The following is a 26,649-nucleotide window of genomic DNA, read 5'->3' as shown; positions in this document are numbered from 1 at the left end:
GGTCCTATAAAAACTGTGGATTTCTTTTTAAAACAACACGTTGTCTGCTCTCATTTAGAAAACTTTATGGACTGACTCCTGTTGTCAAAGGTGTAATCACGGGGTGAAAATGTGTGCAGTGGCCCACAACCCCCAGGAATCTCTAAAAGTGTCACATGTTGGAGAGATGGTGAAGTGACTCCATAATGAGCAGCAAAAGAGCATTTTGTTAGTCAGCTGATTCTCAGGGTTAGAATCAAATAGATTCAAATAGATAAAGATTTAAGTGAAAACTGGAGAGAACTTTGGTGGGAGGAAGGGACTGGTATTTATTTGGGTGTAATTCACTTTAAAAGCCTGAAAGCTCTCTGTGTAAGAATTTTTTATAAAATAAGCTTCCTTGTCCTAGATAAAGGTACCCACCCCCTACTCTTTCCATTTCACTGTTTTCCAGAGGAGACAGCGCAGCTGACTGGATGTAATCCAATTATTGTCTCACTAATTTTGGGATCCAACAACCCAGTAGACCAATCAACCCATTATCGGTTCTTCACAAGTAGGAGGATTTTGCTTTGTTCTCATTCAGATTGTGCTTGCTTTGGACTGAAGATTCAGAAGATCAGGGATCTTATGGGCATTTCAGATGTCAAGACAATCGTTTTTCAAGCTCTGGTGTTATTATCCGGGCTTTATTGCTAAAACACCTGGATTTGAGTTTAATGCAAGCATGAATGTGTTTTTATGCACTTTTACTCCTTTTTGTGCAAGACGATCACAGTTCCTGTTACAGTTATGAATTTTTGACATTAGCCAGTGTCGGCATAGCCTGAAGAACGATGGCCATTCCAGATATGTCAACCCAGTCGTGGCCACTCAAACACACAGCCTCACATGAGGGTCTTAGTTGTGGGTGTGTGCTGATCCGACCCTCCCTAGCACATTAGTGGAATTCTGACTGTGATCCCTGTTACCATTGGTGAAGAGCGCTGTTGGGTTTGGCCAGCACGTATTATTGAGTGTGGAGATAATAATAACAAAGGCCATTCTTCATTTCAGAAATAACAGAGGGGATGATTCCAAGATGGAAATTTCTGAGGGAATTAATGATTTTATTGTTGAATTAAGGCCTCAGGTTGTTGTTGCATTCTTTGAGATTCTATGGAAGGAATTAGGGACCAAACCTATGAAGATTGGCAGATGGGAGTATTTGGCAGCATGTCCAAATGGAGTCCTCATGCCAAAGAATGATCTCCTCCTCCAAATGTATCTTTGTAGGAGTGTGTGATAAAGAGCATCTGTAAATTAGTTTTATGGGCTGGTTGTTTGCACTGTACAGCTGCCTTTTGAAATCAAGATATTTATTGGTTGGAGAACTTCTGAACTACTATTTAGTGGTTCAGACGTTGAAGGTTCGCATAAGGATTTTTATAACTAGTTTCATAATCCTCCCATTAAATCTTGTCTTTTGTACATTAGTAATAATTCTTGACTCAGTGATGCAAGTTTTGCTATGGATGGAGCTTTTGGTCTGAACACTGGAATTAAGAGAATGCTTCTAAAGGATCTAAGCTGGCATTCAATATAGCTATAGTAGGAATTATCACACATACATATCCCCTTAAATATTGTTGAGGCAACATTGGCATGTAATCCTCAGAAGCTATATACTGAATACACAAGTGTAGTGGTATCTGAAATATGTGTTTGATTGCAGTAATTATTTGAGCTGTCATTTTGACCCACAATATCGACCAATAAATGGTACCAGGCATACAGAACCTTTTAATAGCATCTGAATAGTATATCAAGGTGATGTGTGTATTTTTTTAATATTCAAATATTTGTTCTTATCCCAGCTTAAATAGCAGAGACAACTATAAGTAAAACGTTCATAGGTTGATTGCCTCTAAAACACAGTAGGCTATCAAACAGTGTGGGCTATGAGCTATGCAACATTGCTTGAATTGTTTGCCTGACACTTTTACAGTGTAAATACTGTATGTATTATGCAGGTGCTATTCATTTTGAAAATCCTCTCTAAGACTCTACAGACTCTGATAAAACTATCATATACTCGTAGTATACATGATATGAAACCATAAACAACTTCCCACCCAACAGCATAGTTTGATCAAGGTCACTTCCACTGAGGCAAGAATGACAAAGCACAGAACTGAGCCAAATAGACATGACAATGGAACCGAACACACTGAGCTGAGCACACAGTCTTGTGCAGCAGGTGTCTGGATGAATTAGATGGACTCCATGGCAACTATTGTTGAAACTTTCCAACCTTTGGGTTAGCTTGCCCCACTGCACTCATTTACAATAAGAGGAGGGTTGCGAGCAGGGGGTCCGCTGGCGCAGACTAGCACCTTGTAGGAGCACACAATCTCTATTCAGAGCCACTGGATTTTTTTATTCCTGGGAGAACCAAGCTGAGTTTATTCTCCTCTGTGTGCTATAGAAAAAAATATATATGGGATTTGGAGGAAAATGGAATTCTATTAATTCTATAATTTAGTTTGGCAAAAACTATCTCTCTGTTTAATATTGTAACTCTGCGAAACCCCACTTTTCACTTTCATCTTAACTATGTGTGACCCCGTACAATGGACATTGTATTTCGGCTTTGCTATACCCAGCTCAAAATTCATCTCAGTTTAGAACAATTTGGGCTATCAGTAAAGGAATCAACTTTTGAATTACAGAGTTATGTGACAAAACAACATGGTGCCAATCACAACAGAATTTGTCTTTGAGAGAAATGGCAACAAAACATTGAAACTTGTTTGAGTCAAAAGAATAGAGTTTCTAGTTTCATCTGATATGCCATTTTTAAAATGTGAGTGATTTATTTCAAAATCAGACGCTGCTAGCACAATGTACACTATAGTGGACGATAGTGCTACAGGTAGTTCTGCATTAGGAGTCCTATATTTACTGTACATTTTCACATTGAGAAAAAAAATTACTTTCAGAGGCTTTATATGGAGTTAGGATAAAAAATATGTTGCATTTCCAACTGTTCTGAGACCAGTGCAGACAGACAGCACACTAAAGGTTAAGTCGTTCACTAAATAGGGAACAAGGGAGGATCCTATAGCTTTCCTATGCGACCAAGTGCATTCACTTTTAACATCTGACCAAAAGTTCTGTTTCAGGCTGCAGATGATGTTTGAACCACTCAACATGTTTGGCAGACATGGGATAATGGGAATCAGAATAATAGATTTTGAATTTATAATGTATAATTTTATTTTAACATGGTTGGCAGTGATTTGATGAAGCTGGCCATTACTGGTATCAGAATTGATTTTGCTAGTTTCTGATTGGTAAAATACTTCAGCACTGGCTTTCACTTGTTTGTTTGACAGTGCAAAGAGGGAACATTTAGATTTTGTTGCCAAAGTAGAAAAAACCCCATTGTAATATAAAAGTCAAATCAACTCAAATAAATTTTATTTGTTTAGATTTTTATGTGTGCTTTTCCAGTATACATTGTTCCAAAGCTTTCTTCCATGGAAGAAAGAAGTCATTTGGGTTTGGAATGACATGAGGGTGAGTAGATGAGCATATAATTGTCATTTTTAGGCAAACTTTTCATTTAAGCAATTTTATATTGCATCTTTACAAAAGCTTATCTGCAAGGTTCATTCCAATAAGTGAATCCAGATGCTTTACAGACCAGTGAACAATGACCACACGAACACTCCTCTCAGAAATGCTTCTCTGAGGTTTCACTGCTTGGGACAAAAAGGAAAAGCAGTGCTGATGTTTTTAGGGAAGAGACTCAGAAGACAAACACTTTCTGCCTGATTAAGCCCTCAACGTGGCCACGTCACAGTGTAAGCTTCAATAATATGTGCATGTTGCTCATTTAGGTTAACACAGAGTTAACAGAGGGGCTGTCAGACATGCTACATGATAAGCCTTGATTTATGTGGATGTAATAGAGTGTTTGTAAAAAAAAAAGAAAAAAGCTCTCACCAGGCCAGGGCAATTGTATGTACTGTAAGTTTAAGCTTTTGGCAGAAGGAGTAAGGGTTCTGGTTGCAGGAATTCTCATCTGGTGTGATTCTCGCCTTTGGCGGCCATCCAAAGACTTTAGCTCAAGGGTTTGGATTAGACCCCGGATGGAGGTTAAACAGATCTGATCACGATGAAATGGACGATTATATTATATCCAGCTTGTCTTTGCATTGATAAAGTGCTGTAATACAATTTTAGAGTGCGGTGTTGTTCTTTTTGGGTGAACAACCCCTTCTATGGGCAACATATTTATGTCACCCTTCACAGCCAGTTATCCTGGGGCTTAACACATTATCTGGGCTTATGCAGTTACATTTGTTAGAGATAACCAAGTACAATGCTCTTTCTGTCTGACTATCTTTTGGTCATATAATGTTTCTATCTCCCTCTCTTATTCTCACATTTTCCACCCATCCTGTTGCCACAACCAGCTGCATAAGATATACAGCATAGTGACGCCAGAAAGTGTTTCGACACATAAGTCACAATTAAACATTGATAACATTAGACAACAATATATCAAAGCAGTGGCATCTGCAAGCAAATGCTGCTAAACATTTTCTCAGAACAAACTTTTCTTGGCCTTTTTTGAAATTACATATAACTAGCTGGTCCAAAGGTCATAGTGGGCATATGAAGTCATACTAACATATGTAGTTTGTCATATTAACTATGGACATGTTCCACAAAATTTGACAACAAAGTCATCATTTTAAACTGTATATCTATTGTTTTATGATGTAGAACCTACAAAAGTGTTTTTTTGTGAAATGCCTTAAAAATGTGTTTACCACCATTTTACCACCAGCGTAATCTACCAATCTTTCTTTAAAAATGAGTGCTACTTGGCTTGCTATTTTATCTAATGCAATGACATGAATAGATTTTTAACCATTATGTGATGTTAGGTTATTTGTTTAAGTGTTAAAAACTGTAAACAAATAAATAAATGATAATAATAATAATAATAATAATAATAATAATAAACCTAATCCCAATCTTCTATTTGGTCAAAATGCCTTTAGATTCACCACAACAATTCATAAATGAATAAGAAAAAAAAAATATATTTTATGACACTTGCTTATACTTCTGCAATGACAGGGAGTTTTGGGTGGTTACTAAGGCATTGCTAGGGTGTTGATAGGTGGTTGGTTTATAAGACAATTCCCAAGTCTCTATTATATCTATAACGAACACAAGTTGAGACAGTCACAATGTCGGGGTAAAAACTGCTTTATTAAACAAAAGCAGGCAACAGTACAAAAGGGTAAATCCAGTGAAGAGTAGTCAAGGGGAGCGTTAGGTCGAAACCGGGGAATCAGAGCATGTCAAAGGGGCAAATCCACAGAAGAGTAGTCAAGGGGAGTGTTAGGTTGAAGCCGGGAAATCAGTACACAACGAGACGAGACAAGCGAGAGTAAAAGACAGGGGAAGCTAGGGGAACACTAGAGCTGGCAAAGCGAAGGGGTAAACTAAACAATAACCAACAAGAGTGAAGCGAAAGGGCAGCGTATATATAGGGGAAAACGAACAGTGCAGGTGAGACTAATAATCTAGTGATTAGAACGAGTGCGGGTGAAACTAATACTCTGATGATTGTGAGCGAGCGCGAGAGCCAGAGGGGGCGGGTGCAGGTGAAACTAATAACAGAGAACATGAACGCTAACAAGGGGACTGTGGAGTTAAATAAGGGACGAAAGTAAAACTTATGGAAGACCAAAAGGGACAAAATGGGCAAAGAAGAGGTAAGGGCAAAACGAGACAAGGTGAATGTTACATAGCCCCCCCTCAAGGGATCGGATACCAGACGATCCCAACGAACACAACCCCAGAACAGAAAACCCACAAAAACAAAATGAGGGCAGTCCAAGGGGCACAGAGGGTAGGCAGGAAGTCCAAGAGGGCAACGAGGGGCAGACAGCCAGTCCAAGGGGGCAACGAGGGGCAATAAGAAGGTCCACGAGGGCACAAAGGGAAATGAAGGCAAGGTCTGGGGGAACATAGCGGAAAGGCGGGTGGCCGGGAGATCTGGGGGGCAGCCATAGGGCAGAGACTGGGTCCGGGGGCCTGGAAGGTGACCACAGGACAGGGACTAGACTAGGAGACCTGGGAGGTGGCCACAGGACAGGAATAGGGTCAGGAGGCCAGGGATGAGGCAACAGGGCCGGGACAGGGTCAGGAGGCCACCGGACAGGGTCAGGAGGCCAGGGAAGAGGCCACAGGACAGGAAGAGGGTCAGGAGGCCAGGAAAAAGGCCACAGGACAGGAAGAGGGTCAGGAAGTCCGGGAAGAGGAACGGTTACTGGGGGAGCTGGCAGAACCAAGTGAGGAAGGGTTTCCGGGGGCGGAGCCGTGAAAGGCGGGGCCGTGGAGGACTTGGGAGATGGAGTCCTGGAAGGCAGAGCCGTGGGAGACTCGGCAGGCAGGGCACAGAGAGACTGAGGAGGTGGCACCGAGGAAGGCTCGGGGGGCTCAGGAGGCGGTGCCATAGGGGGCCCAAGAGACAGGGCAGAGGGAGGTGGTGCCGCAGGAGGCTCTAGAGGCGGAGACCTGGAAGGCTCTGGCGGCGGAGCTGATGGAGGCGGCACCGTAGGAGGCTCTAGAGGCGGGGGCCTGGAAGGCTCAGGAGGTGGAGCCAATGACGGTGGCGCCGTGAGAGGCTCTAAAGGCGGAGGCCTGGAAGGCTCTGGAGGTGGAGCCGAAGGAGGCTTTAGGGGCGAAGACCTGGAAGGCTCTGGAGGCGGAGCCAAGGGAGGTGGCGCCGTGGGAGGTTTCTGAGGCGAAGACCAGGCAGGCTCTGTAGTCTCTTGGGGTAGAGCCGTAGGAGGCTCGGGAGCCGGAGCTCTAGAAGGCTCTGGAGTCACTGGGAGCAGAGCCGTAGGAGGCTCTGGAGGCGGAGCCGTAGGAGGCTCGAGAGGCGGCGCCCTAGAAAGCTCTGGAGTCTCTGGGAGCAGAGCCGTAGGAGGCTCGGGAGGTGGAGCCGTAGGAGGCTCTGGAGGGGGAGCCGTAGGAGGCTCAGGAGGCGGAGCCGTAGGAGGCTCGATAGGCGGAGCCGTAGGAGGCTCGAGAGGCGGAGCCCTAGAAAGCTCTGGAGTCTCTGGGAGCAGAGCCGTGGGAGGCTCGGGAGGTGGAGCCGTAGGAGGCTCTGGAGGGGGAGCCGTAGGAGGCTCGGGAGGCGGAGCCGTAGGAGGCTCGGGGAAAAAGGCCGTGGAAGACTCGAGAGGCTCTAGAGGCGGAGCCCTGGAAGGCTCGAGAGGCTTGAGGGGGGGGAGCCATGAGAGACTCGAGAGACGGAGCCCTGAGAGGCTCGGGAGGAGGAGGAGCCCTGGAAGACTCGAGAGACGGAGCCCTGAGATGCTCGAGAGGAGGAGGAGCCCTGGAAGACTGGAGAGACGGAGCCCTGAGAGGCTCGAGAGGAGGAGGAGCCCTGGAAGCCTCGAGAGACGAAGCCCTGAGAGGCTTGAGAGGAGGAGGAGCCCTGAAAGACTCGAGAGATGAAGCCCTGAGAGGCTTGAGAGGGGGAGGAGTCCTGAAAGGCTCGAGAGACGGAGCCCTGAGAGGCTCGAGAGGCTTGAGAGGTGGAGCCCTGGGAGGCTCGAGAGGAGGAGGAGCCCTAGGAGGCTCGAGAGACGGAGCCCTGAGAGGCTCGAGAGGAGGAGGAGCCCTGGAAGACTCGAGAGACGAAGCCCTGAGAGGAGGAGGAGCCCTGAAAGACTCGAGAGACGAAGCCCTGAGAGGCTTGAGAGGGGGAGGAGCCCTGAAAGACTCGAGAGACGGAGCCCTGAGAGGCTCGAGAGGCTTGAGAGGCGGGGCCCTGGGAGGCTCGAGAAACGGAGCCCTGGGAGGCTCGAGAGACTTGAGAGGCAGAGCCCTGGGAGGCTCGAGAGGCGGAGCCCTGGGAGGCTCGAGAGGCGGGGCCCTGGGAGGCTCGAGGGGTAGAGCCCTGGGAAGCTCGAGAGACTTGAGAGGCAGAGCCCTGGGAGGCTCGAGAGGAGGGGCACTGGGAGGCTCGAGAGGCGGGCCCTGTGAGGCCCGAGAGGCGGAGCCCTGGAGGACTCTGAGGGGCGAGCAGAGGCTGGCAAAGCCATGGAAGGCTCTGAGGGCCGAGCAGAGGCTGGCAGAGCCGTGGAAGACTCTGAGGGCGGAGCAGAGCCCAACCGAGCCGTGGAAGACTCTGAGGGCGAAACAGGGGCCAGGGGCCGGCAGAGCCGTGGAAGACTCTGAGGGCGGAGCAGAGGCCGGCAGAGCCGTGGAAGACTCTGAGGGCAGAGCAGAGGCCGGCAGAGCCGTGGAAGACTCTGAGGGCGGAGCGGAGGCCGGCAGAGCCGTGGAAGACCCTGAGGGCGAAGCAGAGGCCGGCAGAGCCGTGGAAGACTCTGAGGGCGGAGCGGAGCTCGGCAGAGCCGTGGAAGACTCTGAGGGAACCTCTGTGGTCTTGAGCAAAAGACGAGACTGGGGAGAAGGTGCCCACTTCCTTCTCTGTCTCCTTCGGCCAACAGGGAGCATGGCCATGGGGACGGTCGAGGTTGCAGGCGCTGGCTCGCTGACCGTGGCAGGCGTGGGCGCTGGCTCGCTGGCCTTGGTAGGCATGGGCGCCGGCTCGCTGGCCGTGGCCTGCTTTGAGACTGGGGCCGTGGCAGGCTTCGAGACTGCGGCCGTGGCAGGCTTCGAGACTGGGGCCGTGGCAGGCTTCGAGACTGGGGCCGTGCCAGGCTTCAAGACTGGGGCCGTGGCAGGCTTCGAGAGTGGGGCCGTGGCGTGGAACTCTGGTTCAGTGTCTGCCTCCCCCACAGTAAATGAGGAACCAGCGAACAGTAGGGCGAGGTCAATAAATTGAGCCAGGTTGAGGGAGCAGCGACCACCAGGCATGAACGACGAGGTTGGCTCATTCAGTCCACATTGAAAAATGCCTTTCAGAGCCACCTCATCAAAGTTCACCTGGTTAGCCAGGACACAAAAGTCTACCACATAAGCCTCCAAGGGTTGACTCCCCTGACGCAAAACCAAGAGTTGGGCCGCTGGGTCCATAATGTTACGGGCAAGGTTTATAGTTCTACAACCGCTGCCCTGCATAAAAAACCCTTGGCAAGCATCCGAAGAGCCATCAAACCTCTCCGGGGGTGGAAAGCTTACGGCGCTAGCGGATGCGTTGAGAGCATCAACGGGCTCAGGGACAGACACAGGTAGAACAGGGTGAAATGAATCGGAAATAGTACGTACCTGCTGCCCCTGGGCCGTGAGCACTTGGTCATGTCTCCCAACTGTAGATCCTCGTACAGAACGTGCCATGAAAATCCGCTCTAGTGAGCTGCGAAAATCCACCGGGGGATCCATTGTGACTGTTCGTATAAGGTTGGTTATTCTATAATGAACACAACTTGAGACAGTCACAATGTCGGGGTAAAAACTGCTTTATTAAACAAAAGCAGGCAACAGTACAAAAGGGCAAATCCAGTGAAGAGTAGTCAAGGGGAGCGTTAGGTCGAAGCCGGGGAATCAGAGCATGTCAAAGGGGCAAATCCACAGAAGAGTAGTCAAGGGGAGCGTTAGGTTGAAGCCGGAAAATTAGTACACAACGAGACGAGACAAGCGAGAGTAAAAGACAGGGGAAGCTAGGGGAACACTAGAGCTGGCAAAGCGAAGGGGTAAACTAAACAATAACCAACAAGAGTGAAGCGAAAGGGCAGCGTATATATAGGGGAAAACGAACAGTGCAGGTGAGACTAATAATCTAGTGATTAGAACGAGTGCGGGTGAAACTAATACTCTGATGATTGTGAGCGAGCGCGAGAGCCAGAGGGGGCGGGTGCAGGTGAAACTAATAACAGAGAACATGAACGCTAACAAGGGGACTGTGGAGTTAAATAAGGGACGAAAGTAAAACTTACGGAAGACCAAAAGGGACAAAATGGGCAAAGAAGAGGTAAGGGCAAAACGAGACAAGGTGAATGTTACAATATCCAGATCCCTAGATTGTGTGCGGACCTTTTCAATGTAAATCTGTGGGATTATTCTCTAATTTGTAATCTGCCAGACATATGTTTATTCTGAAATAAAAAAATTATAAAAACAATTTATAAAAAAAAGTATTATGTATTTGTTTCAAATGATACAATGTGCAATCCAATTAGCATTTTGTTTTTCACTGAAAATGGTTAAATGTTGAATGTATATCTACTGTAAAAGAATAATATCACCACTGGCATATAGATGCGTGCTTTCAAGATGATATGCTTATATAGAAGCTTGTATACTGTGTGGAAAAATAAGCCTATGTTAATGTTCATGTTTATATTTAAAAGGAAGGGCTGAGCACAGTATCTGCTATATATCTACGGTGCTCTACTAGAGTCTTTTTTACCTGAACAGTTTGGAAATTTAAAAAAAAACAATGGTGTGACTTAAGTGCCCAAATACATTTTGTAGCCCCTGTAGCATATATATCTAAATAAGTTCTCACAAACTCTCAACTGAGTGAAGTTTTACCATCATTAGTTCAGCAATATTAGTCACCTTCTATAAGTGACCATCTGCAATGCAAAGCCTGTCCTCAGCAGCAACTTGAATGCAAAGGGATAATCCTGGTTTACAGATTAAATAAGACAAGCAAACTCGAGTAGTGAAGGTTTCCCTCATTCGGAAGCTTTAGTTAGTGAGAGGACAACAAAATGCTATGCTTGTTTGATCATGTTTTATCCATTGATAAACATGTGGAGAACCCAGATCTATACTTGCTGAATACTAGCTGACTCTGACTTGATTAATGACCTTCCAGGGACTTGTGGAGGTTTATGTGGGTGTTGAAGGCTAGTGGCGATAAAGAGGAAAAGGGTTTCAGGGGTTGAGGTAGGAACCTATGGTTGGATGTTGCAAATTGAACTGCTGAATTTGAGGTACTGCTCTCAAAGCAGAAGATGATTGCTTACGTGGATTGTCTCTCCACTGAACCAGCAGCGAAATGCTGGAATCAGACCTACTGCGAGGATGAAGATGAGCTTATTCCTCTTAATACTCGAAAACTAAACAATCTCCAGCCCAAGACAGAGGGCAGCCTTCGGCGCAGGCTCCTCACATCCAAAATTCACCAGCAGCAGAATGCTCTGAGGGCACCCAAACCATGGGCAGGGCCACCAGCAAGAAAGGGCATCCCACTACAGGGCCAACCCAACTACACCTACAGTCCATCTTTTCACGACTTTAGAGGTAGCACTTTAAATCTAGTTTGATCTTGCTCATCGGAAGAACATTTGTATTGTCATCACAAGCTTAACTTGATCAAGAGAAAAAGCTAGCACTCAACAATAGATTTTTTCTCTTACTTTAACAAATCTGTTGGCATAACAAAGAATGGCTGGTGGTAAGGCTAGACCTTGAAAGTGTGATGAGTTTTAACAGGTTTTTTGATTAAACGATGGTGAGCAATTAAAGAGCGTTGATTCAAGTATAGTTTAATGTGTTGTCCAGGTTGATGGATTGTGTTTGATATTTGGCATGATGCAAGCCAGGACAAGACTGGTGCTGAGGCACAAAATAAAAGCAGCTGTGCTGAACACAGTGTTACTGCACTGAAGACACTGTTAAAAGTGATCAAATGCAATTCTTACCTTAAGGAGCTATTTCTACCCAATTTAACCCTCAAAATAAGCTTTGTTGGTGTATACTAATGTACGGTTAGGGTCAGGTTGATTCAGACATATTACGAATATTTTTTACATGAATGAAACCAGTTAATTTAGATGTTACCACATGAAGCACATCTTAAAAAAAAATTCTCAGAGTATAGAGTGCTACTGTGCTAGATATTCTGGTTTGCAAACAATATACAGGAATGTTAAATGAGATGTTCTTTCAACTCTCTTTAAAAGTTGCACTTGTTTAATACAGATAGAACCTGCAAAATAAGTGGTAACTTCATTGCTGTAATTTAAATGTTAATATACTGTAGGTACTGTAAATATAAATGGTAGTCAGTGCTGGGTGGATTACTTGTGAATTGTAATCAGGTACTGATTACAAATTACATGACAAAAACTGCAACCAGTCACGTAATCTACAATTTTTGGGGTAATCTAACTTGATTAGATTTGGATTACTTTCAACCTAATTCTATTTTATTTTATGTCTCATGCATTTGAGCAGGATAATCATTTTAACATAAAAGTACAAAGAGGAAGAAAATGTATTCCAATCTTTTATTACTAACAAAAAGAACCTCACAAAAAGAGCTCCTTATCACATTTAAAAAAAACGCATTAAACATTACTTAAATGAAATAAACATTAAATCCAAAACCAATGACACAAAATTCAAAACACTGAGACGTCAAGTTCATTTTAAGTGCATAAGAAATAAGAATATTAATGACCATAAAATAAACATAAAATAATTATTAATGAATTAAAATGAATGACCATAAAATCAACAGCAACAACGTTGCCATCAAAGTTTTCATCTAAAAACACTGTAACATTTAACCCTTTTAATGCTTAAAGAGGGTCCATCACCTATTCCAAAGCTGAGGTGCAAGATATTATCTTTTGAACCGCAAGAATATTCTAAAAGAGCAAAACAATTTTTTTTAAAACAGCTGAGTCACACAAGGAACAATTGTGTTAAGTTTTATGTCACGTTTCATGCAGTGGACTCCACTGCAGCAGCAGCAACAGTAGAGTGATGGGCTTTGCTCCATATTGCTGCACATTTTGCAGTTGAACTATTGTGTACCCTGCAGGCAGGACACTTAGAGATGGCTTTCACTAGATACTTTGAAGCAATTATGTTCAATGTGTGAGCTGCACTCCATTCGTGTGAGGAAAAAAATAAATAAAAAAAAAACAAATCTAGTTATTTTAAGTGCATAAAACAATAGAAACATGAACAAATAGTAATGAACTGAAATCAACAGCAATGGCATTGCTAGGTCAAAGCAAACATCTCAAAACACTGACACACTTTTAGCCCTTACTACTTATTAATAGTCCATCACATATTCCTTAGCTGAGGTGCATATTAGGGCTGTGTCGATACGGTCAAATATCAATATCACAATACTTTTTCTCTTGATTTTATATTGATACTTTAGATCCATATATAGATATTTATATTGAACTATTTGTGTATTCATATCATGTAAACACACAACAAAGTTGGCACACTGTTACTTCCAAATCAATTAAATGAGCTAACCAAGAGACAAAAACATGATGTTTTGAGCTACATGCTCTTCATCAGACATCAGTATATAATTGAAATATAACGAAATGTATTGGAATTGAAATTGGAATTGATTCGTAATCGAATCAAATTAGGATATTGTGGTGTATCGCAATATATTGACTCATGAGGTGTATTGCAATTCGTTTCATAACATGAGATGATACTATAGTGCCAGGTGATACTATATATCTTACTGTTGTAGCGTAAAAGCAGCACATGCTCAAAATGTTCATCTGTGAGACTATTGCGCTTCAGGGTAAGAATATGATGATATTGATATGAAAATCAATGGGTAGCTCAGTGAGTAAAGATGCTGACTACCACCCCTGGAGTACACAAGTTCAAATCCAGGGCATGCTGAGTTACTCCTGCCAGACCGGTTGCTAGGGAGAGAAGAGTCACATGGGGTAACCTCCTCGTGGTCGCTATAATGTGGTTCGCTCTCGGTGGGGCGCGTGGTTAGTTGTGAGTGGATGCCGCGGGGGATGGCGTGAAGCCTCCACACGCGTTATGTCTCCGCGGTAACGTGCTCAACAAGCCACGTGTTAAGATGCACTGGTTGACATTCTCAGATGTGGAGGCAACTGAGATTCATCCTTCGCCACTCAGATCGAGTCACTATGCCACTACGAGAACTTAGAGTGCATTGGGAATTGAGCATTCTAAATTGGGAAAGAATCAACAAATTTACTTGTTAATATGTAATTATGTAATCTATAAAAAATTAACTGTACTCCAATTAAGAGTATTTTAAAATGTAATTTAATCCAAGTATAAGTACTTGATTTTTGTATTCTGATTACGTAATCCAGATTACATGTCATCTGTTACTACCCAGCACTGATGGTAGTTCTTTAGTTATATATATTATCATAAACCAAAAGTGACTTCCCAGAGGCCAGTGCACCAGTAGGAAAATTTGCTCAGATTAAAGTCACCACAGCAGATGCTTAAGAAGGCTTATTCTAAACTAAATATTGCCTGTAATTGTCATAGTGTACATATTGCCTGTAATATTAATCCGTTTTATCAGTGACCGTCGTAGTCTTAATATGTTTGTGAAAATTATTTTTCATATTTTATTTTATACATTTAAGTGTGACTAATTATTAAAATACATATAAATGTGTTGTTGGTGTTTTTTTTAAGTTTTTTTTTTAGATGCACTGTGAAATTCAGTTTCCTCTTCAGAAGTGTTAGGCAGTAGCTCGCACATTATTTACTAAGGTGGCCTACAGTCCCCATATGGTGTTGTAAACACTTCTAATGCGGTCTAATTATTGTAATTACTTTCAAATAGGCTTTGTGTCACACATAGCTGCTTGGGGAATCACATGCACAAACTTACACAGCTCTTTCTCCTTCAGCTAGTATCATCACATCTCTTTGACCTGCACTCTATTGTTATAATATTTTTTCTCATGGTCAAGTTCCTGGGTTTAATACCCATGAGCTCTTCCCCTTTTTCCAATGTCATTCTGTTAAACGCAGAGGTTCTGTATAGTGCCACAAGATGGCACTAGTTTTTTATATATTGATGTTTCTACATTTCATAGTTTTAGCAGGTTAAATTACAATATTATTTAATATTTTACAAAGAGAACTGAACCCTCTTTGTAACTTGCCAAGAGACATTAAAAATGCAGAACAATTCAAAGATCAGACATAAAATGGATAGTTGATTAAAAAAATTTATTTACACACCCTCATATTTTTTATTTAATTTTATTTGTATCTGTATGCCTTTCATCCTCAGTCACCATTCATTGAATAGAAAAAAATATATAACAAATGTATTTTTGGATAAACTATCCATTTAAATTTTAGCTTGAATATTCATTCATTTTCCTGTATTAATCTAAAGAGGGTGGAAGATGAATTCAAAAATCTGATTAAATAAAAAAATCAGATATTGATTTGTGTGGTTGAATTTGTTGTTTAAACATTTTGTTATGAGTTTAGACCTTAACATCTCTTTATCAGATTCGCTGAATAATAAAAATAAAGATTTAATGCATATGCTCTCAAAAACTGCACTAAAATAGAGTAATATTAAAAAGACTAACTTTTGATTAGTTGTTGAATTAATATTTGCTTGAATAACTTTTGTTTCATCGTAAAGATGTAACAGTGAACAATTACTCTGATTGGCTGTAGTGTATGACACTCTCTGATTGGCTGCTATGCCTATGCTGTTGCTATGAACCAGTGCCAGTTAGATAAGCCAAAGAGCTTGGTTCAAAAAGTTTGATTGAGAAGCGCATAACACGTTTCAGAGTGTGTCTCTTAGGTTTACATGAATTTACCATTTGTAAAACATAACTCCATGTGTGAAACATCAGATATCAAAATGTCGGTCAGTATGCCAGCTGTCTGGGAACAAGTAAAAAATTGATTGTCTCTCAAGTCTGGAGCCCATTCAAAAGGAAATAATAGGGGGAGCATGTGGCAGTGAAACCTTTTTTTGTTTGTTTAAATGATAAACATTGTACAATAATGTTGCATACGTTAACAGAATAGTTAACATGAACAAACAATACTTTTAGAATTTAATTATCATTTCTACATATACTACTTTTTTATATTAAAAGTTGCATATATTAACATTAGTTAAAACATTACAAACTAACAAGAACATTAGTTTATATATAAATTACCATTAACCAAGATGAATAAATGCTGTACAAAATGATTGTTCATTGTAAGTCCATGATACCCAAGGCATTAACTAATGTTAAGGAATAAAGAGTTACTGTTTAAATAAAATCGCTTGCAAAGTTCTGGGTACCAGCATGAATAACATTGTAAATATTGCATGACGTAATACAGTCTTTTCTAATTTGGCACATAAAAATGCCCTATACAAAGCTTGGCATGACAGATCTATGCAATAAATACGTAGAATACAAATGTGCATAAATCATCACATACTAAATGACATGAGTATAAAAGATGTACTCATTTCTTTATGCCAGAAAGTAAAAATACCATCCCAAATCCCAATATGGGCTCTGTAGACTCTACTGATGTGTATAGGGGATCATATTTCTCATTGTACTGGAGCTGGCCCACTTTTCTGACACAGATTTTGGCACACTTTGGAGCCAGTGCTGGGGCAGATGTATTGCAGATCAATATTGCACATATGTCTGTGCATAGTGACTAGCTGTTGTATTATTTATCAAGGCTGTCTCTGGGAGGTTCTCTTCTGATATTTCATTGCTCTGTACTTAGACATTAAATGTGTGTTCCTCTCTACTGTTCTGTAGTGAGTGGGAATATACTGATCACTACAATTTTAGTTTGAATTATTTATCCAAAATTATGTATTCAAATATACAGGTAGTTTTTAATATGCTTTTTAAGTGTTTAGGGTGTCATATAGACAAGACGTTGTGCAAAGTAAATTGTCTAAAAATATATGTTTCTATAATTGAAAATGTAATTAGCAGATGAATTTCAGTGACACTCAAACATTTCTGTTTTGATTTCTTTTAAATCAATGCAAACAAGGGTTAGCAGTAGTTACATTTCTGATTTTCTCTGCCTTTTATGTTACATATATGGATGGAATATCTAGTGGATCCTTACAACTTTTTCATAGTTTGAGAGAATGATTGGTCCGTCTTGCTTCTAAATTCTGGTAATAATGTATTTTGGGCATGTGGTGTGTGTGTGTGTGTGTGTGTGTCTTTAGGGCTTTTGTTGAGGCTGGCTTGATGTTTGTGCTGATGCAAGTGCATTATAAAGCAGTGTCGCACTCCCACTGGCTTACAGCTAAAGGTGAACGTGTCTCAGTGGTAAAGGTGATACTGAACTTCTTGCTGTATCCCATTTAAACAAATGGCTATTTTCTCTATCTTTCTCTCTCTTCATACAGTATCTCTTTCTCAACACTTTATCATCTACCCTGCACACAGACGTGTCATGCTAATTTAGGTTAACGCGCAGGTTAATCACAGTCATGCTGATATTCCGACCAACATCACGATTGAGAGTGTGATGTTGCTTTTTACAACAGTTTAACAAGGATGCACAGATAACACACTTTCCCTTGAGATTCAGTTCTGATACCTGAACTCTCGTGATCCGAGTTGTTTTTTTCTTAATCATATTAGAATATCTATACCTCACTGTGTGGAACCGATTGGTGGTACTCTTTCACATGAAAGAAACAAACCTCTGACTACACATTATTTCAATATAAATGTGTAGCCTATTAAGAAAAATGTTATTGTTAACTAGTCTACTGGATAATGTAGCAGCAAATTCCAGTGAAATTCCAAATTAGCAGTAATTCCAGTGAAAGTCTTCAATGGGAAAGTAGCCAGTTCTCTTTGCAAATTTCTGCAATTCTGGACTTAATGCGGGCCCTTGGCAGGGGTTTTATCACCAGATTCACTCACAGCTACCCTAGTAACAGTAGCCAGGTCATGTAACAGTCAGACACATTAGCTTTTGTTGTGTGTAATAAGGATAGAAAGAGCTTTGCTATCCTGCAGGGTCCCCTTGGATACTTTGCATGTCAATGTTTATGTTAGAGCATCTCCTTTGTCGTGTGATCAATGTCAGCGATTTTATTGCCGTGTGTATGTTGTAATTATCATGAATTGTAGTCGAAAATATTGTATCGTGCGTGGTCATTTCATCTTGTTGGTTTTATTAACATGGTCATAAATGTAGTCACCCAACTGAAAATAAAGCAAAATTAGAATTTGATGTGCACTACACTGCCTCAAATGGCATATTGCTTTTATAAAATAATGGCAACATCAATATGATAATAATCATAATCATAATCAATTCTTTCACCAAGAATGATAAAATGTTATTGATTCTTCTACAATGGCTTTAAACATGGCTCAACTAATTCATATTTAAAACTTGTAAAACTAAATTTTTAATAAACATTTATTCGGAATTACAGGCATAAAATATATTAATATTATATTTTTCATTAATGGCCATCTACACCTCATAACATGATACTAGATGACATAATGCACTAATTGCTGAATGCATATAAATTAATATAGCCCAATAATACCAGTTTCAAAAACCTTTGATATTAAGATATCCTTATTATATTGTTATCCATTAAGATTAGGGCTATTAATCGATATTTGCTGTTTAAATAATAGAAATGATCACAATTAATTGTATATATAAATATTTACTGAGAAAGATAACAATAATTAATTATATAATGATTAAATAGTTATAAATAGTTATATTTAAATAATTATAAATAGAATATTATAAATATAATAATTCAGATAATTCAAATGCATTACATTATTGTGGCAAAAGAGACAACACAAAACATGGCTTTAGAAGTCAATATATTATTTATTTACCTATAGTTAAACATAAGCCTATCATAGGCCTACGGTCCAAAGCAATCCTATTTGCAACTCAATTTTTCAATTTGTTTAAAACAGATTTATTACAAGGACTTATCTAAGGGCGCATCTCTTTTGAGCATCTCACTTTGGTTGCTTGGCGTCATAAACAGACAAGTTTTGAGATCCTTGCTTTGGAATTGTGTTTCATCCATCAGTGTTTGAGCGCAAGCATGCATTCTCATCTTGTGCTGTGTATTTTTACACAGCTGAGCGTTGCCTATACAGCTGGAGTTTCACTTACTGCCCCCTGCTGAAATCAGATGGTACTTAAAGTTTGAATTGCTTCGATGGTAGAAATATTCCTTATTACGGTCCGGGGACATGATTAATGCATTAAATCGACAGCCCTTATAAAGATAAAACCTATTCTTGTTTATAGGCAGCATTTTAAACTTTGTTCAATCCACCCACACTCACTGCTCATTGGATTTATACTGATAATTCTATCTAGTTGTGTTTGATTCAGCAAAGATACAGTATGTGAGCAGGGGCTGTTAACCTGGTGACTGCAGACACTGAGGTTGAGTTGGCCCATTGTGTGGACAGCAGGACTCAGGACGAATGATAAGAGCTTTTGTGCAGGTGTGGGCAGACCTCAAGTGACTCACTGAAGTACACGCTTTCTCATCTACTGTTGCTAAGGGTCTCTCTTTTTTGTTTTGGATTCTAATCAACCATGTTTTTGCTCACTAGGAAGGGGATGTGCTTTCAGTGTGATGGCTTCTTTGATTAAAGGTTATAGAATAGTTGAACCTTTTCTAGTACTTTTATCTAGTGCAGGACTGCCACTGGTGCCCTCTCAAAAAAATACAAAACATAAAACAGCTTTTTGTACCTTTACATACATACAGAGCAAAGACTGTCTTTGAACCCATTCCCCATTAAAGTTCAAGTGCTTTCTTCCTTTTTCCTTCCTGTCTTTTGTGGTGTACAGAGTTTTTCTGTCTGTCTGACTTTTTTACACTGCTGCACAAAATAAGTGAGAAGTCTTTGAGGGAGTCCACAGACTGCTTGAGGTTTGCTCAGAATGCCCTGTCCGTCTCATTATGGCTATATTAATGTCTAATGCATCAGCCCGAATGCAGAATTGACATCCTGAGCTGTTTTGTTCCCTGTACAGTAGATATGCAATTTGCCATATGTTATTAAATGTGAAGATTGAAAAACATAAAATTGTGTTATGTGGGGTACTTTAGTTGAGCTGTTGTCATCTACTCAGCCTTTTGTATAATGGCCATTTATGTTGGCCTTCCAGCTGCTTTACATGGAGAGGTTTGTCTTCTTTAGTTCATGTCTTGTATGGGACATGGTTAAGAGGAGTGCTCTAACAGGCCTCTCTCTGCAGTGTGTGTGTGTGTGTGTGTGTTTCAGTTTTTGTATGTTTCAGGACTGGTAGTGTTGGAAACCTTTAAACACAATAGGATCAGCCAGGCAGAAACTTTTTGGCATTTTTAGGGGGCTGTACCCCAGCACTCACTATGAATGTACTCTTTTGCTAGGCCAGGTTGACCCAACATAAAATGCAACCTTAGGGGCCATTCAGACGGAAGGCATGCTTGCACAACAAAATAAAATTAGATGCTGCACAACAAATAGAATACAACACTGGCTTCTCAAGGCGTTTTTTTGAAGTTCTTTTTAACTTGGCATGGCATCTAAAAAACATAGTGCTCCTGGAAAAATGTGTTTAGTTTGAATGGCCCCTTAACCGTGTATTGTAAGAAAGAAAAGCAACTCTCCAATAAGTAGCTACAACTAGATGCCCTATACTGAACCTATATCCAAAGAGCAGGGAGGCCAATGGCGGAAATAATGACAAAATACTGAAATACAAATAAGGCAAAATCGTTGAAATGATATGAATACATTTTGCACAATGTTTACCTTAAATTCCCTTAAAGAAAAAGTGAATTATCTGTTAAGCATCTGACAATGCCAGGTACCATTTTGAAATATTGGCCAATTAATCGTCCTGCCCAGTATACAGTATCAGTCCATCATTTGCTAACTAACCTTTAAAACTGCTCTAAATTATTGTATAGGTATTTAAAGGACTTTAAACTGTTAAATAATAGTTTTGTATTCAGGATCTGTTAACTGTATAAAAAAAACTGGGCATCCGAATGCAGACATGCTGTAATACTGTGCGGGTGTCATGCTCTATATGACACAGTACATTGGATCAGTGTCAATGCATCAAAGCCATCTGTGTGTCATCAATGTGTGTTATGGTGAACAGAGGGCTCTAATTTATAGTATCACTGATTAGTGCACTTATGGTATGTATGGTAAATGTCAGATTGAAATAGCCTTTCCTTTAGACACCTAACTGTACAGTTTGCAAACTACTTATTATGTCTTCTGTCTTCTTTGCCCCAAAGGTGCATCACAATTGTAGACATACAGTGATATTTGAAAAGCCACAGCTGTGGGTTGTTTGCATGGAATCTACATGCATTGAGCTTTTCACAAGTTCTGACCAGCCTCATGTGTAAAAATGAAGAATGGTCTTTCACGGTTCATTTAAAATAGAAAAAAAGAGGGCAGGGGGAGAGAGAGAAACTTACACTTGCTTCTACAGTAATGAAAAACTGCAGTATTGAGCCCCTAAATAGGTGCTGGCTGGGTGGGTGACAAACTTAATCTCTCCTGAATGCTCTAAGATCCTTTTCAACCCCCCCAAAAGAGAAAAGGGCAAAGCAAGGAGGAGAGGCAGAGGCTGCAGTGATTATTAGATCCATAGTGTTCTGGCAAAGATTATTTAGCAAAGACGGGTCACTTCTATTAAAATGAATGGGAGAAATTCAACGTCAACAGATGTAGAAAGGAAGTCCCGCCTTACAAGTAAAATAGCCAGTCACCTTTTAAATCCTGAGATCACTGTCAATCAACTCGGGAACGTGCATGCACATTAGCTATACAAGCCGGGGATTTTTTTTTTAAGCAGAATCTGAGGTAAAGAAGCATAATTTATGATACCAGTGTTGTCAGATTTTACAGCTATGTTCATCGTTTGTAAGCATTTCCAATCGTTTTGGAGATTTTGGTCTTTCCACATTCAAGTAGATAGGAGATTCACTTGTATGCCACTTGTTTACATAGAAATATAGCTGCCCGAGAGCATTCCAAAGATGGTGCAGAGTGGACTGACTTGCTAAAAAGACTTGGGTTCTACTCTCATCTACAATGATATCTCATCTACATTTATAATTTGTTGTTTTTTCATGCTTGACAAGATTTGTCAAGAATAGCATCTCATCCTTTACATAAATAAAAATAAAAAAAGTGTTTACTTTTTGTTTTATTTATAGAAAAGTCATATAGTTTATTCTTGAACGCTAATGCTAGTAGGAGGCATAACCTTGATAACAGGTCGAGCAGCAGCCATTTTGGTTTGAAATGTTTCACCCTGTCACAAATTCAGAATATAGAAACATATTTCTTTTATTAATTAAGATGGCTCAGTGCACTTTATTTGTGCTTAAATACATACTTGTATATCAGTAATACATACTGATAGAAAGTTTAAAATATTTTCCAAAATGGTACAGATGCCCATTTCAAAGAATGACTCTTATTTATAGCAAATGCCCAAGTGGCTCATTTTCATTCAATGAAAGTGAACGGTGACCATGTCAAGATTTTCAGTGACTAACAGCTTAAGTCAATCACCCACATCTGCATTCACTGAAAATGCATTCATTAAAAAAACAGCATAAAGCTTTCAGCTAAATATCTCACACAGAAGAAAGTAATACAGGTTTGGACTGAGACAAGAGAATTTTTATATTTGGGTGAACTATTCCTTTAATGGTCTATCCGATGTGAAGAAAAAAAGTTTAGTGACACACAGAGGTGAGGAGCGACATGCAATGGATGAGTGGAGGAAAGAGAGAGACAGAGAGAAAAACAGAGAGACAGAGAACATCTCAAACAGCAACTGAATATCCTCTTGAGGGGGTGTGTGTGTGTGAGAGAGAGAGCGAGAGAGAGAGAGAGAGAGAAGAGGAGGGGTAACTGGAGTATTGTATGCTATGCCAGTCAGCGTAAAATGAGGAAGGCGAGAGTGTTGTGTAGTGGTGGTATCTTTCCTCTGTCCTCTTGACACTCATTTACTCTGATAGTGGACTAATACATTCTTATGCACGTATCTCTCAAGGAATCAATCATATGGCACAATGGTGTTCATTGGAACTACTCTTAAATCTGTCATTAAGTACTTCAAAAAGAAGGGTAAGCACCTCTAACCTCTTGCACAGTGCTGTTTTGAGTTTATCTTATCAATTAGGCAGCTCAAGGTCAAGTATGCTCTCAAGTAGTTTGGGGTTTGGGATAATTCATCACTGCTGCTGCGGGTTGCATGCATCTGTTTCGGTGTGGTGTGCTACATTTGAGTTTGAGCTCCTTTTATAGCACGGCATCAGTCTCCTTATAGTGAACTTGATCTGCAAAAGTTTGTGTTTGCCAGTGCAATGCTGAATGGTGGTGATTTTTATCAGTGATGTTATGCTCGGATGCCTCGTTTCGTTCACTTTTTTTTTTTTTTTTTTGCGTGTTCACCATAAGATGCTGTATTGGTGCATGTTTTACATAGGTTTACACAGGTAGTTTTACCAAAAATATCTAATGAAAATGCAAAAAAAGGTGCATTCAGGCACAGCTAAATAATGACCAATTTTATGAATCACTGTGTTTTATGTGAAAAGGGGACTGACTGTAAGAACTCAATCATTGTTGTTGTGTTGTAATAGTTTAGTACATTTAAGTTTTAATTACTTTTATACTGCACATTTTTTAAGCATTTGAATCTTGAAGCATCTTTACTTTTTAGTATTTTCGAGACATAGAAAATAGTGTATTCTACTTCCAGATCTTTTTTCTCATGAACTAGTACTCGCGGACGGACCTTGTGCACCCTGGGACACTATTATTGTGAATGATTTATAATCACTGACACAGTTTTGCTTTGCATTGATAAGGCTGACCTGGTTAAGCTTACCCGGAGGGCCTTAGCATAATTGATCATTTAATCTGGGTTGTTAAGGCACCAGCCAGAGACAAGCATGTCTCCTGTGTTTTTAGATGCAGTGGTGCAGAAGTGTTTGATTGGCCCGGCCCCTCATGCAGTTTTTCATGTGTTCTCTCTAAAAAGAGCCTATGAGACTGCAAATGACTGCAGCTCCTAAATCTGTCTTGTGTGTCTAGCGGCTGCAGCTTAGTTTGTTTTTTTTCTCTTAAAAGTTTCTCGTCTTTTTGGCATCAGAATTCACTTGATAATAATCAAATTGACTTACTGATATATAAATGTAATAGTTCTGACATATAATGTTATTGTTCCCCTTTAGTCACTCACTCGACGTTGTGTTGATTGTAGTGACATAAGGGGTCTCTTCTGAGAACCTCTTGTACCTTTGAACTTGAGAAAAGGTCAATGTCAAGTTAGCAGACAGAATTTGCATGCTCCGCCCCTGGACATACGGGTATAAAGAGGAGCGGAGGAGCGAATGTCAGCCAAGCGGTTGTGCAACAGCAAAGCTGAGTTCACTACTGTTCAACTCACCTCTAATGGCGATAAGCACTGCTGTTGGCCCCTGGACGAGATGCGGAAGACTAAAAGCGGTCTACCGCCTACAGTCGCAGACACAATCAACCGAGCCAGTGCTCCCCAGTTAGCTTTACGCCCTCAAGTGGCATCAGTTCGCAAATCGGTGCTCTTCCGGATCAGAAGACCCGCAGAGATACGCAGTTCAGTCAGTGCTTTCATTCCTGCACGAGAGGTTGAAGGAGAGACTGTCCCCCTCCACCTTGAAGTTGTATGTTGCTGCTATCGCAGCCCACCACGACGCATTGGACGGCAAGTCCCTTTGTAAGCACGACTTGATTATCAGGTTCCTTAAGAGGCGCCCGGAGGTTGAAACCTTCCCGGCCAAGCCTGTTCCCCTCCCGGGATCTCTCAGTGGTCCTCTAAGGCCTTCAGAGACCCCCCTTCGAGCTGCTCGATTCAATCGAGCTCAAAGCCCTCTCCTTGAAGACGGCCCTCCTGATCGCGCTCGCATCCATCAAGAGGGTTGGGGACCTGCAAGCGGTCTCTGTCAGCGACACTTGCCTTGAGTTTGGTCCGGCAGGTGCTCAACTCATCCTAAGACCATGACCGGGCTACTACTACTAGGTTCCCACGACTCCCTTCAGGGTTTAGGTCGTGAACCTGCAAGCGAAGCTCCCCCGGGAGGAGGCAGACCCAGCCTCATCTTTGCTGTGTCCGGTACGTGCTTTGCGTATTCATGTGGACCTTACACTGGGCTCTAGATGCTCTGAGCAGCTCTTTGTCTGCTTTGGGCTGGGCAACACCCAACACCTTTGCTGGATTCTACAACCTCAGGGTTGAGGCTGTCTCGTCCTGTGTTTTGTCATGTCCGAGCCGGTAGAACTTGGTAATATGGAACAGCCGACTGGGTGTTCCGCTTGCACATTGCGCCCTTCACCAAGTTGATCCAGTGCACCCTCTTTCCCAGGTTAGCCACTATGCTCTCGCTTCCTGGATGCTCTTCCTCCCTAGCCCTCTGGCCGGCGAATTCAGCGGAGGAATTCGCCGCCAAACTCACCACAAGTCGAGTGCTCCGAGTTGGGCTTGGGCTCCACAGGCATAGTTCCCACTTCAGGCAACTCCCTGTGGTGTATTTTCCGCGATACAGTCCCCCTGCTGGCAGGACACGCGTCTCCCTTGGGCATTCCTCGCTGCCCCCGGTCGCCGTGTCTGTAGCAACTCCTCCCTTGTCAAGCAGGATCTACCACCGCACCATGTCCACAGGTGGCTTGACAACCCCCGTGTGTATTAGCCACAAGTTACCTCCTCCCAGTCTGAGCAGGTTGTGGTCTCCGCAGGGCCTTTTCCCCCTGAAAGAATAGGAATGGAAAAAGACGCCTTCCCCGACGCGTCTATAGCGTTAAGATAGCCCCAGCCACTTTTTAACTCTATGACAAAAACATAGAGAGAGAAAATGCGCAGGTGGCCGGCTGGCACCCATACAAATCATGTCGCCTGTTACCGTACGGGTGCTGGGAACCTAAGAGCCGTATATGACACCTTTCATTGGGGTCCTTGGGGAGGGTTACGTGCAGCCGACCCAGCTGCTTCTAGCATGCAGCAGCCTGCTTGCACCTGGCTCAGCAGTCACGTAACACGTGTAGTGCATGAAGTTGGACCCCTTGTGTCACTATAATCAGCACAACGTCGAGTGAGTGACAGAAGGGGGAACGTCATGGTTACTGTTGTAACCTCCGTTCCCCGATGGAAGGAACGAGACATTGTGCTGATGATCACTATCCCTACCACTGTAATGCGCTGTAACCTTATTCTCAGCTCCTCAATGAAAACCTGTCTGACATCCGCTCCCCTTTATGCCCGGGGGCGGGGCATGCAAATTCTGTCTGCCAACATGACATTGGCCTTTTCTCAAATTCAGAGGTACGTGAGGCTCTCAGAAGAGACCCCTTGTGTCACTACAATCGACACAACATCTCGTTCTTTCCAACGGGGAACGGGGGTCACAACCCATTATACATCATCATTATAAGATTTTTTTTTTCTGAATTAAGAACATTAAATTAAGCATCAGTTATTTTCAGGAGAAATCCTGATATGCCAATAATTCAGCAGGATTCAGTATAACCCTAGCATTTTTTTATTTTTACAAAGATCACTTACCTCCCTCTTTCAGCAAACATATTGAACTTCAATGTGTCTTTGTTTTTCTTACCTATAGCTGTGTCTAGTCTTGATGAGGAGAGTAAGTGGTCAGTGCACTACACAGCCCCCTGGCACCAACAGGAGAATGTCTTCCTGCCAGGAACCAGACCAGCCTGCGTGGAGGACCTTCACCGACAGGCCAAAGTCAACCTGAAAACAGTCCTAAGAGGTTAGAGACAGAATTCATTTTTCTGTTGAACACAATGATAATATTCTGAACAACATATGATTAGCAATTTCATTAGAAATCCCATAATATAACATGAT

At 41.7% G+C, this 26,649-nt stretch overlaps 1 protein-coding gene across 3 annotated transcripts in view; it reads left to right on the top strand.

The window, feature by feature from the left end:
* The window catches only part of nhsl1a (NHS-like 1a), an 89,735-nt gene that overhangs the window by 45,369 nt on the left and 17,717 nt on the right, over positions 1 to 26,649 (top strand). For all 3 annotated transcript variants that reach the window (XM_052145856.1, XM_052145857.1, XM_052145858.1), the window contains exon 2: positions 26,399 to 26,551. In XM_052145856.1, coding sequence (XP_052001816.1) covers positions 26,399 to 26,551 — 153 coding nt within the window. The remainder of the gene's footprint in view (positions 1 to 26,398; positions 26,552 to 26,649) is intronic.

Source organism: Xyrauchen texanus, chromosome 16 (assembly GCF_025860055.1).
Source record: "Xyrauchen texanus isolate HMW12.3.18 chromosome 16, RBS_HiC_50CHRs, whole genome shotgun sequence".
NCBI lineage: Eukaryota > Metazoa > Chordata > Actinopteri > Cypriniformes > Catostomidae > Xyrauchen > Xyrauchen texanus.
This window is presented reverse-complemented; position numbering and strand designations above follow the sequence as displayed.